At 34.8% G+C, this 12534-nt stretch overlaps 1 protein-coding gene across 9 annotated transcripts in view; it reads right to left on the minus strand.

The window, feature by feature from the left end:
• The window catches only part of PCLO (piccolo presynaptic cytomatrix protein), a 402165-nt gene that overhangs the window by 98348 nt on the left and 291283 nt on the right, over positions 1-12534 (minus strand). The window contains exon 11 of one of the 9 annotated variants that reach the window (XM_030822016.1): positions 10688-11448. The exons of the other annotated variants lie outside the window; for them this stretch is intronic. Within the exon in view, the coding sequence (XP_030677876.1) occupies positions 11393-11448 (56 nt within the window). The 3' untranslated portion in view covers positions 10688-11392. Of the gene's footprint in view, positions 1-10687; positions 11449-12534 lie in introns of those variants that run through there. 9 annotated transcript variants of the gene reach the window in all.

Raw genomic sequence — 12534 nt, forward strand, 5'->3', positions numbered from 1 at the left:
TGACAAAATTCAACATCCTCTCATGATAAAAATCTCTCAACAAATTGTGTATACAAGGAATATACCTCAAAATATTAAAGTCCATGTATGACAAATCTGCAACTAACATCACACTCAATGATGAAAAGTTGAAAGTTTTTCTCTAAGACGTGGGTATCCAGTCCCACTAATTCCATCAACATAGTACTGGAAGTCCTACCCAGAGCATTGGGAAGGAAAAAGAAAGAAAATACATCTATACTGGAGAAGAAAAAGTAAAACTGTCTATTTGCAGATGACATGATCTTATATATGGAAAACAGTCAAGACTCCACCGAAATACTGTTATAATTAATAAACAAATTCAGTAAAGTTACAGGATATAAAATCAACATACAAAAATCAGCCTATACTATACTTAGCCTATACTATGCACTTCTCAACACTGACAAACTATCTGAAAAAGAAATTTTAAAATACCATATATGATAGCTACAAAAATAAACTATTTGGGAATAAATTTAACCAAGAAGGTGAAAAATCTATGCACTGAAAATGATAATACTGATGAAAGAAACTAAAAAAGACACAAATATTAGAAAAAATATTATGTGTCTATGGATCAGAAGACTCAATATTGTTAAAATGTCCACGCTAACCAAAGTGATCTGCAGATTAAATTCAACCCCTACCAAAATTTCAATGTAATTTTTCACAGAAATAGAAAAAAATCTTGAAACTCATGTGGAAACACAAGAGATATGGTGTCTATGGTGTGAGGCTTGGCTCCTCTGCCTTTGGAAAAGGCAGGGAAGAGTGGGAAGGATTGCGTTTTGTTGTTGGAGGGCCAGCTCAGCTGCAATACAATAGAACACCAGGTAGACTTCTAAGATTTTTGACTCTGGTCCCTGACTCCTGGATGGCACTTCTGGACCCACCTGAGGCCTGGTGGACCTCGCCACCCTGAAGGGAAAGATGCAGGCCTGGCTGGCTTTGCCACCTGCTAATTGTAGAGTTCCAGGGCCATGAGTGAACATAGGCAATAGACAGGAAGTAGTTATAGCAGGCCTTGGGCAAGATCCAGTGCTGTGCTGGCTTCAGGTCTGACCCAGTGTAGTCATAGTGATGTTGGTCACAGGGGTGCTTGTGTCACTCAACCCTCAGCTTTAGGTGGCTCAGAACAGAGAGAGAGAGACTTTATGTTTGGGAGAAAGTAAGGGAAGAGAACAAGAGTCTCTGTCTGGTAATCCAGAGAATTCTCCCAGATCTTGTGCTACACCACCAAGGTTGTACCTTCACAGGTCTGCCAGAACCACAGCATTACTGGGCTTGGGGTGCCCCCTAAAGCAGACACAGCTTAGATCATAACACCAAGTCATTTGAAATATCTGGAAAGCCTTCCCAAAAGGACAGTTATACATAAGCCCAGACAGTAAAGACTACAATAAATACGTAACTCTTCAATGCCCAGATAGGAAAACATGACCTCACTTAATGAATGAAATAAGGCACCAAGAAACAATCCTGGAGAAACAAAGATATGTGACCTTTCAGACAAAGAATTCAAAATATTTGTGTTGAGGAAATGCTAAGAAACTCAAGAACACAGAGAAGGAATTCAGAATTCTATCAGATAAATTTAATAGAGTATGAAATAACTAAAAGGAATCAAGCAGAAATTCTGGAGCTGAAAAATGCAATAGACACAACTGAATAATGCATCAGAGGTCTTTAACAGAAGAATTGATCAAGCAAAAGAAAGGATTAGTGAGCTTGAATACAGGCTATTTTAACATACATCAAGAAGACAAAAAAAGAGAGAATTTTAAAAATAAAGCACACCTACAGGATCTAGGAAATGCCTCAAAAGGGCAAATCTAAGACTTATTGGCCTTAAAGAGGAAGTAGAGGAAGAGATTGGGGTAGAAAGTTTATTCAAAGGCATAATGACAGAGAATGTCCCAAACCTAGAGAAATATATCAATATCCAAGAACAAGAAGGTTATAGAGGGCCAAGCAGGCTTAACCCAAAGACAACTATCTAAAATCATTTAATAATCAAACTCCCAAAGGTCAAGGATAAAGCAGCAACAGAAAAAAAAATAACACACAATACGGCTCCAATACATCTGGTAGCAGACTTTTCAGTGGAAACCTTACAGGCCAGGGAAAAGTGATATGACTTATTTAAAGTGCTGAAGAAAAAAAAACTTTTACGTTAGAACAGTATATCTGGTAAAAATATCCTTCAAACATGAAGGGGAAATAAATACTTAACCCAGACAAAAAAAAGCTGAGGGATTTCAATACCAGAGCTGTCCTACAAGAAATGCTGAAGTGGGTACACTTCAATCAGAAAGAAAAGGACAGTAATGAGCAATATATAATCACCTGATGGTCCAAAATTCATTGGTAATAGTATGTACACAGAAAAACACATATTATTATAACACTGAACTGTAGTGTGTCCTAGGTAGAAGATTAAATGATGAACCAATCAAAAATAATAACTACAACAACTTTTCAAGACATAGCATAATAAGATAGAAATAACAAAAAGTTAAAAAGGGGGGGGATGAAATTAAGGCATAGAGTTCTTATTAGTTTTTTTTTTTGCTTGTTTGTTTATGCAAATAGCGTTAAGTTATTATTAGGTTAAAATAATTGGTTATAAGATAGTATTTGCAAGCCTCAAGGTAACCTCAAACCAAAAAGCATACAATATAAACACAAAAAATAAAAAGCAGAAACTAAATTATATCACTAGAGAAAATCACCTTCACTAGAGGAAAACAGGAAGGAGAGAAAGAAGGAAGAGAAGACCAGAAAATAAACAACAAAATGGCAGGAGTAGGTTCTAACTTATCAGTAAAAACACTGAATGTAAATGGACTAAACACTTCAATCAAAAGATATAGAGTGGCTGAATGGGTGAATAAACAAGACCTATTCTGTTGCCTACAAGAGATACATTTAACCTGTAAAGACACACATAGACTGAAAATAAAGGGATGGATAAAGATATTTCATGCCAATGGAAACCAAAAATGGAAATCTAGAAATTAATAACAGGAGGAATTTTGGAAACTATTCAAGTACATGGAGTCACTATAGTTAGAAAAAGTAGACTTCAAGACAAAAGCTATAAGAAGAGACAAAGAAGGTCACTATATAATGATAAAGAGGTCAATTCAGCAAGAGAATATAACAATTGTAAATATATATGCACCCAACACTGGATCACCCAGATATGTAAAGGAAATATTGTTAGCGCTAAAGAGAGAGCTAGGCTCCATTACAATAATAGCTGGAGACTTCAAAACCCCATTTTCAGCAGAAAATCAGACAAAGAAACATGAGACTTAATCTACACTATAGACCAAATGGATCCAATAGATATTTACAGAACATTTCATCCAAGAACTGCAGAATACACATTCTTTTCCTCAGCACATGGATCATTCTAAAGGATAGACCACATGTTAGCACAAAACAAGTTTTAAAACATTCAAATAATGGAAATCACCAAGTATTTTCTCTTACCACAATAGAATAAATCTAGAAATAACAAGAGGAATTTTGGAAAGTATTCAAATATATAGAAATTAAACAATATGCTCCTGAATGACCAGTGGATCAATAAAGAAATTTAGAAATTGTAAAATTTCTTGAAACAAATGATAATGGAAACACATAATAAAACCCATGCAAAAGCAGTACTGAGAGGGAATTTTATAGCTATAAGTGTCTACATCAAAAAGAGAAAAAAGCTGAAATGAAAAATCTAATGATGCATCTTAAAGAACTAGAAAAGCAAGAGCAAACCAAACCCCAAATTAGTAGAAGAAAACAAATAATAAAGAACAGAGTGGAAATAAATGAAATCAAAATGATAAAAATACAAAAGCTCAACAAAACCAAAAACTGATTTTTTGAAACAGATATATGAAAAGGTTGTTAACATCATTGATCATCAGAGAAATGAAAATCAAAACTACAACAAAATATAATTTCACCCCAGTTAAAATGGCTTATGTCCAAAAAACAGGCAATAACAAATGCTGATGAGGATGTGGAGAAAGAGAATCCTTGTCCATTGTTGGTGGGAATGTAAATTGCTACAATCAATATGGAGAACAGTTTGGAGGTTCCTCACAACACTGAAAATTGATTTATCACATGAACCAGCAATCCTACTGCTGGGTATATATCCAAAAGAAAGGAAATCAGTTTATTGAGGAGATATTTGTACTCCTATATTTGTTGCTACACTGTTTACAACAGCTAAGAATTGGAAGCAACCAGAGCAAGACTCTGTCTCAAAAAAAAAAAAAAAAGAATTGGAAGCAACCTAACTGTCCATCAACAGATGAATGAATAAAGAAAAGGTGGTACATATACACAATGGGGCACTATTCAGCCATAAAAAAGAACAAGATCCAGTCATTTGTAACAACATGGATGGGACTGGAGATCATCATGTTATGTGAAATAAGCCAGGCACAGAAGACAAACATTGCATGTTCTCACTTATTTGTGGGATCCAAAAATCAAAACTATCAAACTCATGGATATAGAGAGTAGAAGGATGGTTACCAGAGGTTGGAAATGGTAGTAGGGGTTTGGAGGGAAGGTGGGGATGGTTAAAGGGTAGAAAAAATAGAATAAATAAGACCTACTATTCGATGACACAATAGTGTGACTATAGTCAATAATAACTTAATTGTACATTTCAAAATAACCTAATGAGTATAAATGTATTGTCTGTAACGCAAAGGATAAATGCTTGAGGGCATGGATACCCTATTCTCCATGATGTGTTTGTTTCTCTTTGCATGCCTGTATGAAAACATCTCATGTACCTCATAAATATATATACCTACTATTTATCTAAAAAATTAAAAATTAAAAAGTTATACTTTGCTTATATTGGAGTCAATTATGCTATATGATTATTATGAATGATATAATCAAAATTAAAAAGGTAAAGTTGATGCATAATTTCTTTCATAGTTAGAAGTGTCAAAAGATGTAAATAACATAGAGAAGTCAGTTCAAACAATAAAAATATCAGTAGCCATTTTATCATCCTGGGAGAATCTTCAAAGAAATAAAATTATGTGTCAAGTTATTTCATGAAAAGTGCAAATATTCTGTTCTTTATATCACAATGAAGAACTAGCAAATAATTCACTTTGACTTGGTAGATGTTTAATAAATAACAAATGTCATTTGATCCCTGAATTCCATTTGAAAAGTTATCAATTTCTTTAATAAATAGAATTCAATTTCAAATGTTATCAATCAATGTCAGAGTGTATACAACATCCTGCAATAATTGATTTTCCATTGAAAAATAATAATTGGCTAAGAAGAAAACAGTTTCACAGCAATTTCTGCCAATTGAATGGAATAAAACTTAAATATGTTCCCTCCAGCTTTCTAATATTCATGTAGAGAAATTCTTTCTCTAATTATAAATAGGATTACAACTGTAAAAGTAATGGCAATATAGTTCTATATGAATTATAGAGGGTTTTCATATGTATACCATCTGATTGGTGGTTATTTCAGTTAAAAGGAGTAAAATTTAACCCTTTTCACTTGTGGTAATACCTCTGGTATTAATAAGGAGCACCAATACAGGACTCACACAAAAAAGTTATTTTGCCCATTTTTTTTCTCATTTTATCTTCACAGCAATCCAGTAAAATAGATAGGGTAAGCAAATCCCCATTTTCACAATAAAACCCCCATAGTTTTAGAAACCACATTTGGTGGCAGTTTGAAAAGCCAGGTCTCCTCATTCCTCATCTAAGTTAAGCAATTTTGGTATTATAAAGGTTTTTTTAATTTTTAAGTTATATGGAGTATCTAATTATAAACTTCTGGCTATTTTATAGCTAATATCTTAGATGTAAGTGCATAATCAGTATAAATAAACACATTGAATTATAACAAAACATCATATCAAGTCCACAAATATTTAGTCAGTAAGTGCCAAACAGAGTACTGAATTCTGGGCCACTTATATCAATTAGTTATAATTTCTGACATGATTACTCCTACCATGGAGTAGGAACAAATGCTCACAGAAGGCAAATAACATCATGGCTCTGGGATCAGAGTGGGGCTGGTGGGCGTGTAGATGGGAGGTGAGAATGGATAAAGATGAGTTTGTATAGCTGGAATGTGTTGTGGAAGGCTTACAGCTAAAATTGTATTCAGACTTAATTAATTTGCTAATATTAAGACAATAGGAAAGGTTTATAATAATTAGATCATTATTTTAATAACATCTTGCCATTTGGAGAGGATGTATGCATTTCTCCTCCAACTTAAGCAGGTTAGTGTTAGTTTCTGTTGTGTTTTCTCTGTTTCTTGTACATATTTCTGTTGTTATCCTCAAAACGTTATACTTTAATTTATTCACTTACATAATTGCCTCTATTGTGACAACGGAGACATTAGTGAATGACAATTTGCTGAATGAATGAATGGATAAAATCAGAGACAGATTGGAAGCCCGGAGAATGGTTAAGATTTAACAAAAATAAGACAGGAATTCAAAATTGCAATTGATTATTAATTCTTACATGAAATAAAATTTTCAGAAAATATTATGATGAAAAAATAGGATTGCTGAGAATCAGTTCTTGGAATCAATATAGTACTTAAATTCATTTTTTCCACAGTTTATTAATGCAAACTGTCTAAGCACTCTAAAATATTGAGAGATTTTATTCACTTTTGTTCTCATAAAGTGATATTGATACAGACCATAATTTTCTTAAATAAAGAAGTATTACAGAATGATTTTCCTTCATAAACATTAAAACTGTGGCTCTTGGCTGCCTTTTGTCCTACTGAGATGCAAATTAGAAATGATAGAAATAAAAAAAAATTGAACTGCCACCTGTAGAACCATACAAATGCCAGGCGTGGTGGCTCACACCTGGAATCCCAGCACTTTGGGAAGCCAAGGTGGGCAGATCACCTGAGATCAGGAGTTCAAGACCAGCCTGGCCAACATGGCGAAACCCCTCATCTACTAAAAATACAAAAATTAGCTGGGCATGGTGGCCGGCGACTGTAATCCCAGCTACTCAGGAGGCTGAGGCAGGAGAATCACTTGAACCAGGGAGGCAGAGGGTGCAGTGAGCCAAGATCGCGCCATTGCCATTGCACTCCAGCCTGGGCAACAGAGCAAGATGCCGTCTCAAAAAAAAAAAAAAAAAAAAAACACACAAATATACATTTATATGGTATAATTCCTACTAAAATATATGTATCTATTGTGTTAATTTAAAATAAGATGTAAGACTTAGATGCAAAAGGCTCTATTGGCTTGCTGTATTATGCAGGGATTTAAGTTTATAAATGTGAATACCTAATAAATGAATGAATATATTGAGAATATTTTCATTAACTAAATTAAATACACATATCGTGTTGATATATATGTATATCTATTTTTTATATATATATATATATATATATATATATATATATATATATATAACTATTTCTCAATACCTCCCTGTTCCCACCTTGGTCTTAACTTCTAGAGGTTCTTAGCAACTCTCCTCGCTTCTACTCTTTACCTCTTTAAAACTATTCTTAATACAGCAGTAAGAGTGATCCTATTTAAACGTCATTCAGCTTATGTCAAGTCAATTGCTTCTCATCTCACATAAGTACACGTTAAAGTCCTTACAATGGCCTGCAAGATTCGACCCCTGCTAGTTCTCTGAGTTTGGGTATCCGCTCTCTCACGTGTTCACTCAGTTTCAGCTACGTTGGCTTCCTTTCTGTCTTGCTGTTCTTGGCACACACCAGGTATGCTCTTGCTCAGGATATTTGTTTCCTTGTCACTTCTCTGCCTACAATGTAAGACAACTCCCAGATCATTCTTTCCCCTCCTTGGTGGCTTTACTGAATTTTTGCCTACTTGCCAAAGCATTCTCTTACCACCTCATGTCAAATTGCAACCACATCCTCCTACACGCCATACCCACCCTCCTTGCTATATTTTTCTCCTTAGCATTTATTACCATATAATATATGGTACTTAATATATGAACTATATTTAAATTTATATATGATGTTGATATTTGTTATTATCTGTCTTAGCTATTAGAATGTAAGACCCATGCTTTCTTCACTGAAGCCCTCACGTGTTCAAGAAGAGAAATTGCTTTATACAATATGTACTAAAAAAAAACTTTGAAAAAATGAATGAAGAAATAATGGCATTCAGCAAACTCAAGTGCTGTGGCTGACAGTGACTAGGATTTGGGGAATGAGTAGAGTGTAAAAGGAAACAAAAGTAGCTTAAGAGAAAATAAAGGAATCTTATTTTCTTTCACTACTGTCAGTGAAATTTTACACACACACACACACACACACCCCTTTAATATGAATTTCTTGAATACTGAAGTAAAAACCTGCGTTCTTGTAGGCTATTGTTTCCACTTTGGCACTTATCATTGTATCTGGAATAGTACTCCATAACTATGCTGAACTATTAAAAATTAATTAAAATAAATGAGAACCTTAAAAGATCTGTATAGTTCCTGGACAGTGTCTTGCCCTCAGGAGCTTATAGTCTGCTCTTAGACACTACCTGAAAGTTACTTGGAATTCGTTCGAGTGGGGGAAAAATCTGTAAGTTCCATTTAGTCATGGTGTTGGTTCTAATGCAAGCAGAGTAAACCAGTGTATTCTGCATTTCTTTATTTCTGTATTTTCTTTCAATGAAACTGAAAGAACACATATATCAAAATTAAAAGGAAGACAAACACCATTAATTTTTAAAAAAGGGTTTTGGGCCAGGTGCAGTGGCTCAGGCCTGTAATGCCAGAACTTTGGGAGGCTGACGCAGGAGGATCATTTGAGCCCAGAAGGTCAAGGCTAGCCTGGGCAACATGGCAACACCCCTGTCTCTACAAAAAATTAAAAAAAAATTGGCATATGTGGTAGTGCGTACCTTTTTACTACTTACAATATTCTAAGCATGACGTTATGTTTCCTATATCTTATTCCTAAATTTGATAACAATTTTGCCAGCTATTATCCCAGTTATCCAGCTAAGAACACCTGGGTACTAAAAGTTTTAAAAAATCCAGGCAATAAGTACCAGATCTGAATTTAAATCCTGATCTAACTCTAAAAGCACGGCTCTCAAGCTACCAATGACTTTCTTCACAGAATTGGAAAAAACTACTTTAAAGTTCATATGGAACCAAAAAAGAGCCTGCATTGCCAAGTCAATCCTAAGCCAAAAGAACAAAGCTGGAGACATCACGCTACCTGACTTCAAACTATACTACAAGGCTACAGTAACCAAAACAGCATGGTACTGGTACCAAAACAGAGATATAAACCAATGGAACAGAACAGAGCCCTCAGAAATAATGCCGCATATCTACAACTATCTGATCTTTGACAAACCTGACAAAAACAAGAAATGGGGAAACGATTCCCTCTTTAATAAATGGTGCTGGGAAAACTGGCTAGCCATATGTAGAAGCTGAAACTGGATCTCTTCCTTACACCTTCTACAAAAATAATTCAAGATGGATTAAAGACTTACATGTTAGACCTAAAACCATAAAAACCCTAGAAGAAAACCTAGGCAATACCATTCAGGACACAGGCATGGGCAAGGACTTCATGTCTAAAACACCAAAAGCAATGGCAATAAAAGCCAAAATTGACAAATGGGATCCAATTAAACTAAAGAGCTTCTGCACAGCAAAAGAAACTACCATCAGAGTGAACAGGCAACCTACAGAATGGGAGAAAATTTTTGCAATCTACTAATCTGACAAAGGGCTAATATCCAGAATCTACAATGAACTCAAACAAATTTACAAGAAAAAAACAAACAACCCTATCAAAAAGTGGGCAAAGGATATGAACAGACACTTCTCAAAAGGAGACATTTATGCAGCCAAAAGACACATGAAAAAATGCTCATCATCACTGGCCATCAGAGAAATGCAAATCAAAATCACAATGAGATACCATCTCACACCAGTTAGAATGGCGATCATTAAAAAGTCAGGAAACAACAGGTGCTGGAGAGGATGTGGAGAAATAGGAACACTTTTACACTGTTGGTGGGACTGTAAACTAGTTCAACCATTGTGGAAGTCAGTGTGGCGATTCCTGAGGGATCTAGACTAGAAATACCCATTTGACCCAGGAATCCCATTACTGGGTATATACCCAAAGGATTATAAGTCATGCTGCTATAAAGACACATGCACACGTATGTTTATTGTGGTACTATTCACAATAGCAAAGACTTGGAACCAAGCCAAATGTCCAAAAATGATAGACTGGATTAAGAAAATGTGGCACATATACAGCATGGAATACTATGCAGCCATAAAAAAGGATAAGTTCATGTCCTTTGTAGGGACATGGATAAAGCTGGAAACCATCATTTTCAGTAAACTATCACAAGGACAAAAAACCAAACACCGCATGTTCTCACTCATAGGTGGGAATTGAACCATGAGAACACATGGACACAGGAAGGGGAACATCACACACCGGGGGCCTTTTGTGGCGTGGGGGAAGGGGGGGAGGGATAGCATTAGGAGATATACCTAATGTTAAATAACGAGTTAATGCGTGCAGCACACCAACATGGCACATGTATACATATGTAACTAACCTGCACGTTGTGCACATGTACCCTAAAACTTAAAGTATATAAAAAAAAGCATGGCTCTCTACTAATCACTGGAGATACTAAAGCATTGGCTGGTAGAAGATCTGGTATGGATATTAAAAAGAGAGGTTAGCATCCTTGCTTCCAAAGTAACCATTCCAAGCTTACAAAAAAGTGCAGTCTATTCCATGAAATATTGGTTAGACAAATCCAGAAATCTAACTGTATGAACAATTGTTCCTCGTGAAGCAATATCACTGAACACACAAATATTTCAAAGTATGTCAACCTTGATGAAGGCAATCAAATTAGGATTTGGGGCATTGTACCACGTAAAACAGGACATTATTTAGTTTCCTTCATGTCCCTATCACAAAAATTATAATGTAAGCATAATTCTCCTCTGATAAATTTCAAAATAAATGGATAAAGAAGAGAAATATGTTTCTTTGTACTGGCAATGTATCTAATCACTAGTATCCTGATGTGGTGTGATATCACTACATCTTGAAAATAATATATTAGAACCTATCAGCCCAGGGACCAATAATTTGTATTTTTCTTCACAGAAGAGAGTTTCCTAAATATATATTAGAAAATCTTCGTATCAACATGAAATGTGGTCTGTGTCATGTGTACCTAACACACCAGCTTTAGGGAATTCTGAGAAATCTCATGCTAATGACCAATCCGTACCTGATAATCTCCCTGGAACAAGAACAAGGAAGCTCACTCATCTGTGTGCTGTGTTTCTTGATCTCCAACCTTGATCACTGCCATGCCATCTGTAACATATGCCAAAAAAGCATAAGCAGAAATAGAGACTTTCTTGCCTAGGAACATTCCTCCTTATGTTACGCTGGAGTGTGTCCTCTGTCCTCTAATAATGCTACTGGAATTAGCTCTTCTACCAAAGACTTTTTCATGACAAGGAATTCCAGAGGCCAACTTCTAAAATCAAAACCACCACTCCAAAAACAGCTAATTTCACCCTTACTTCAATCCCTGATTCTCAACAATATATCCAACAGCATTTTCTTGCCAGAAACCCTGTCAGTTCATCTTTAAGAAGAAGAGCAAGCTAGCTGGACCAATTTCACTCACCTACTCTGAAACAACTAAAAACTAAGAATATAAAAGTATGCACGAATTATAATTCATATCACAGAGGCATTTCCTCACAGAATACCTATGGACAAACAATGAAGTTTCTCTCATTTCATTACAAGTCTTACGGCCTTGGACATGCTTACTTGCCATGTAGCTCTGGCCAAATCTATAAGCAAACATTGGATATCATTGGTTTTAGCTTTGTGCTCTTCCATGCTGTGTTACCACTGATGCATTAAGAATGTTCTTGAAGACACATTCAGATTTTAATGTTATATTTCTATCTTAGCTCCAAAGAGTTTTACAAAAATTTTCTAAATTTATCAATTATAATAATATAGATACAAGTTATCTTCAAAAGATTTTATTAAATTAACAAAGTTGAACAACTTATCAATATAAACAATTGTTTTAGGTTCATTGGATATATGATATTTAGTCCTTGTGGATTCATTGTTCTCTTACAAAAATTGCTGAAGTTTTAAAAGTATCATGATGGTGATGTATTTCACAATTATGTTGTAACACAGACAACTAGGATGAAAATTAATTTGGAGAACTAGTTCAAAAAATCCAGTGATTAAATAAAGCTTAGAACCAATGATATATATATATATATATAAAAGTTTGGATTTAGCCCATGATATTAACCAAGTAAAATTGATTTTATCTGTATCTTCCGCTCTACCTTTTCTGGAGATATAATATTGGCATAAATTGATAAAACCATATAATATTGTTAATAAGTTTAACAATTGCTA

Source organism: Nomascus leucogenys, chromosome 11 (assembly GCF_006542625.1).
Source record: "Nomascus leucogenys isolate Asia chromosome 11, Asia_NLE_v1, whole genome shotgun sequence".
Classification (NCBI taxonomy): Eukaryota; Metazoa; Chordata; class Mammalia; order Primates; family Hylobatidae; genus Nomascus; species Nomascus leucogenys.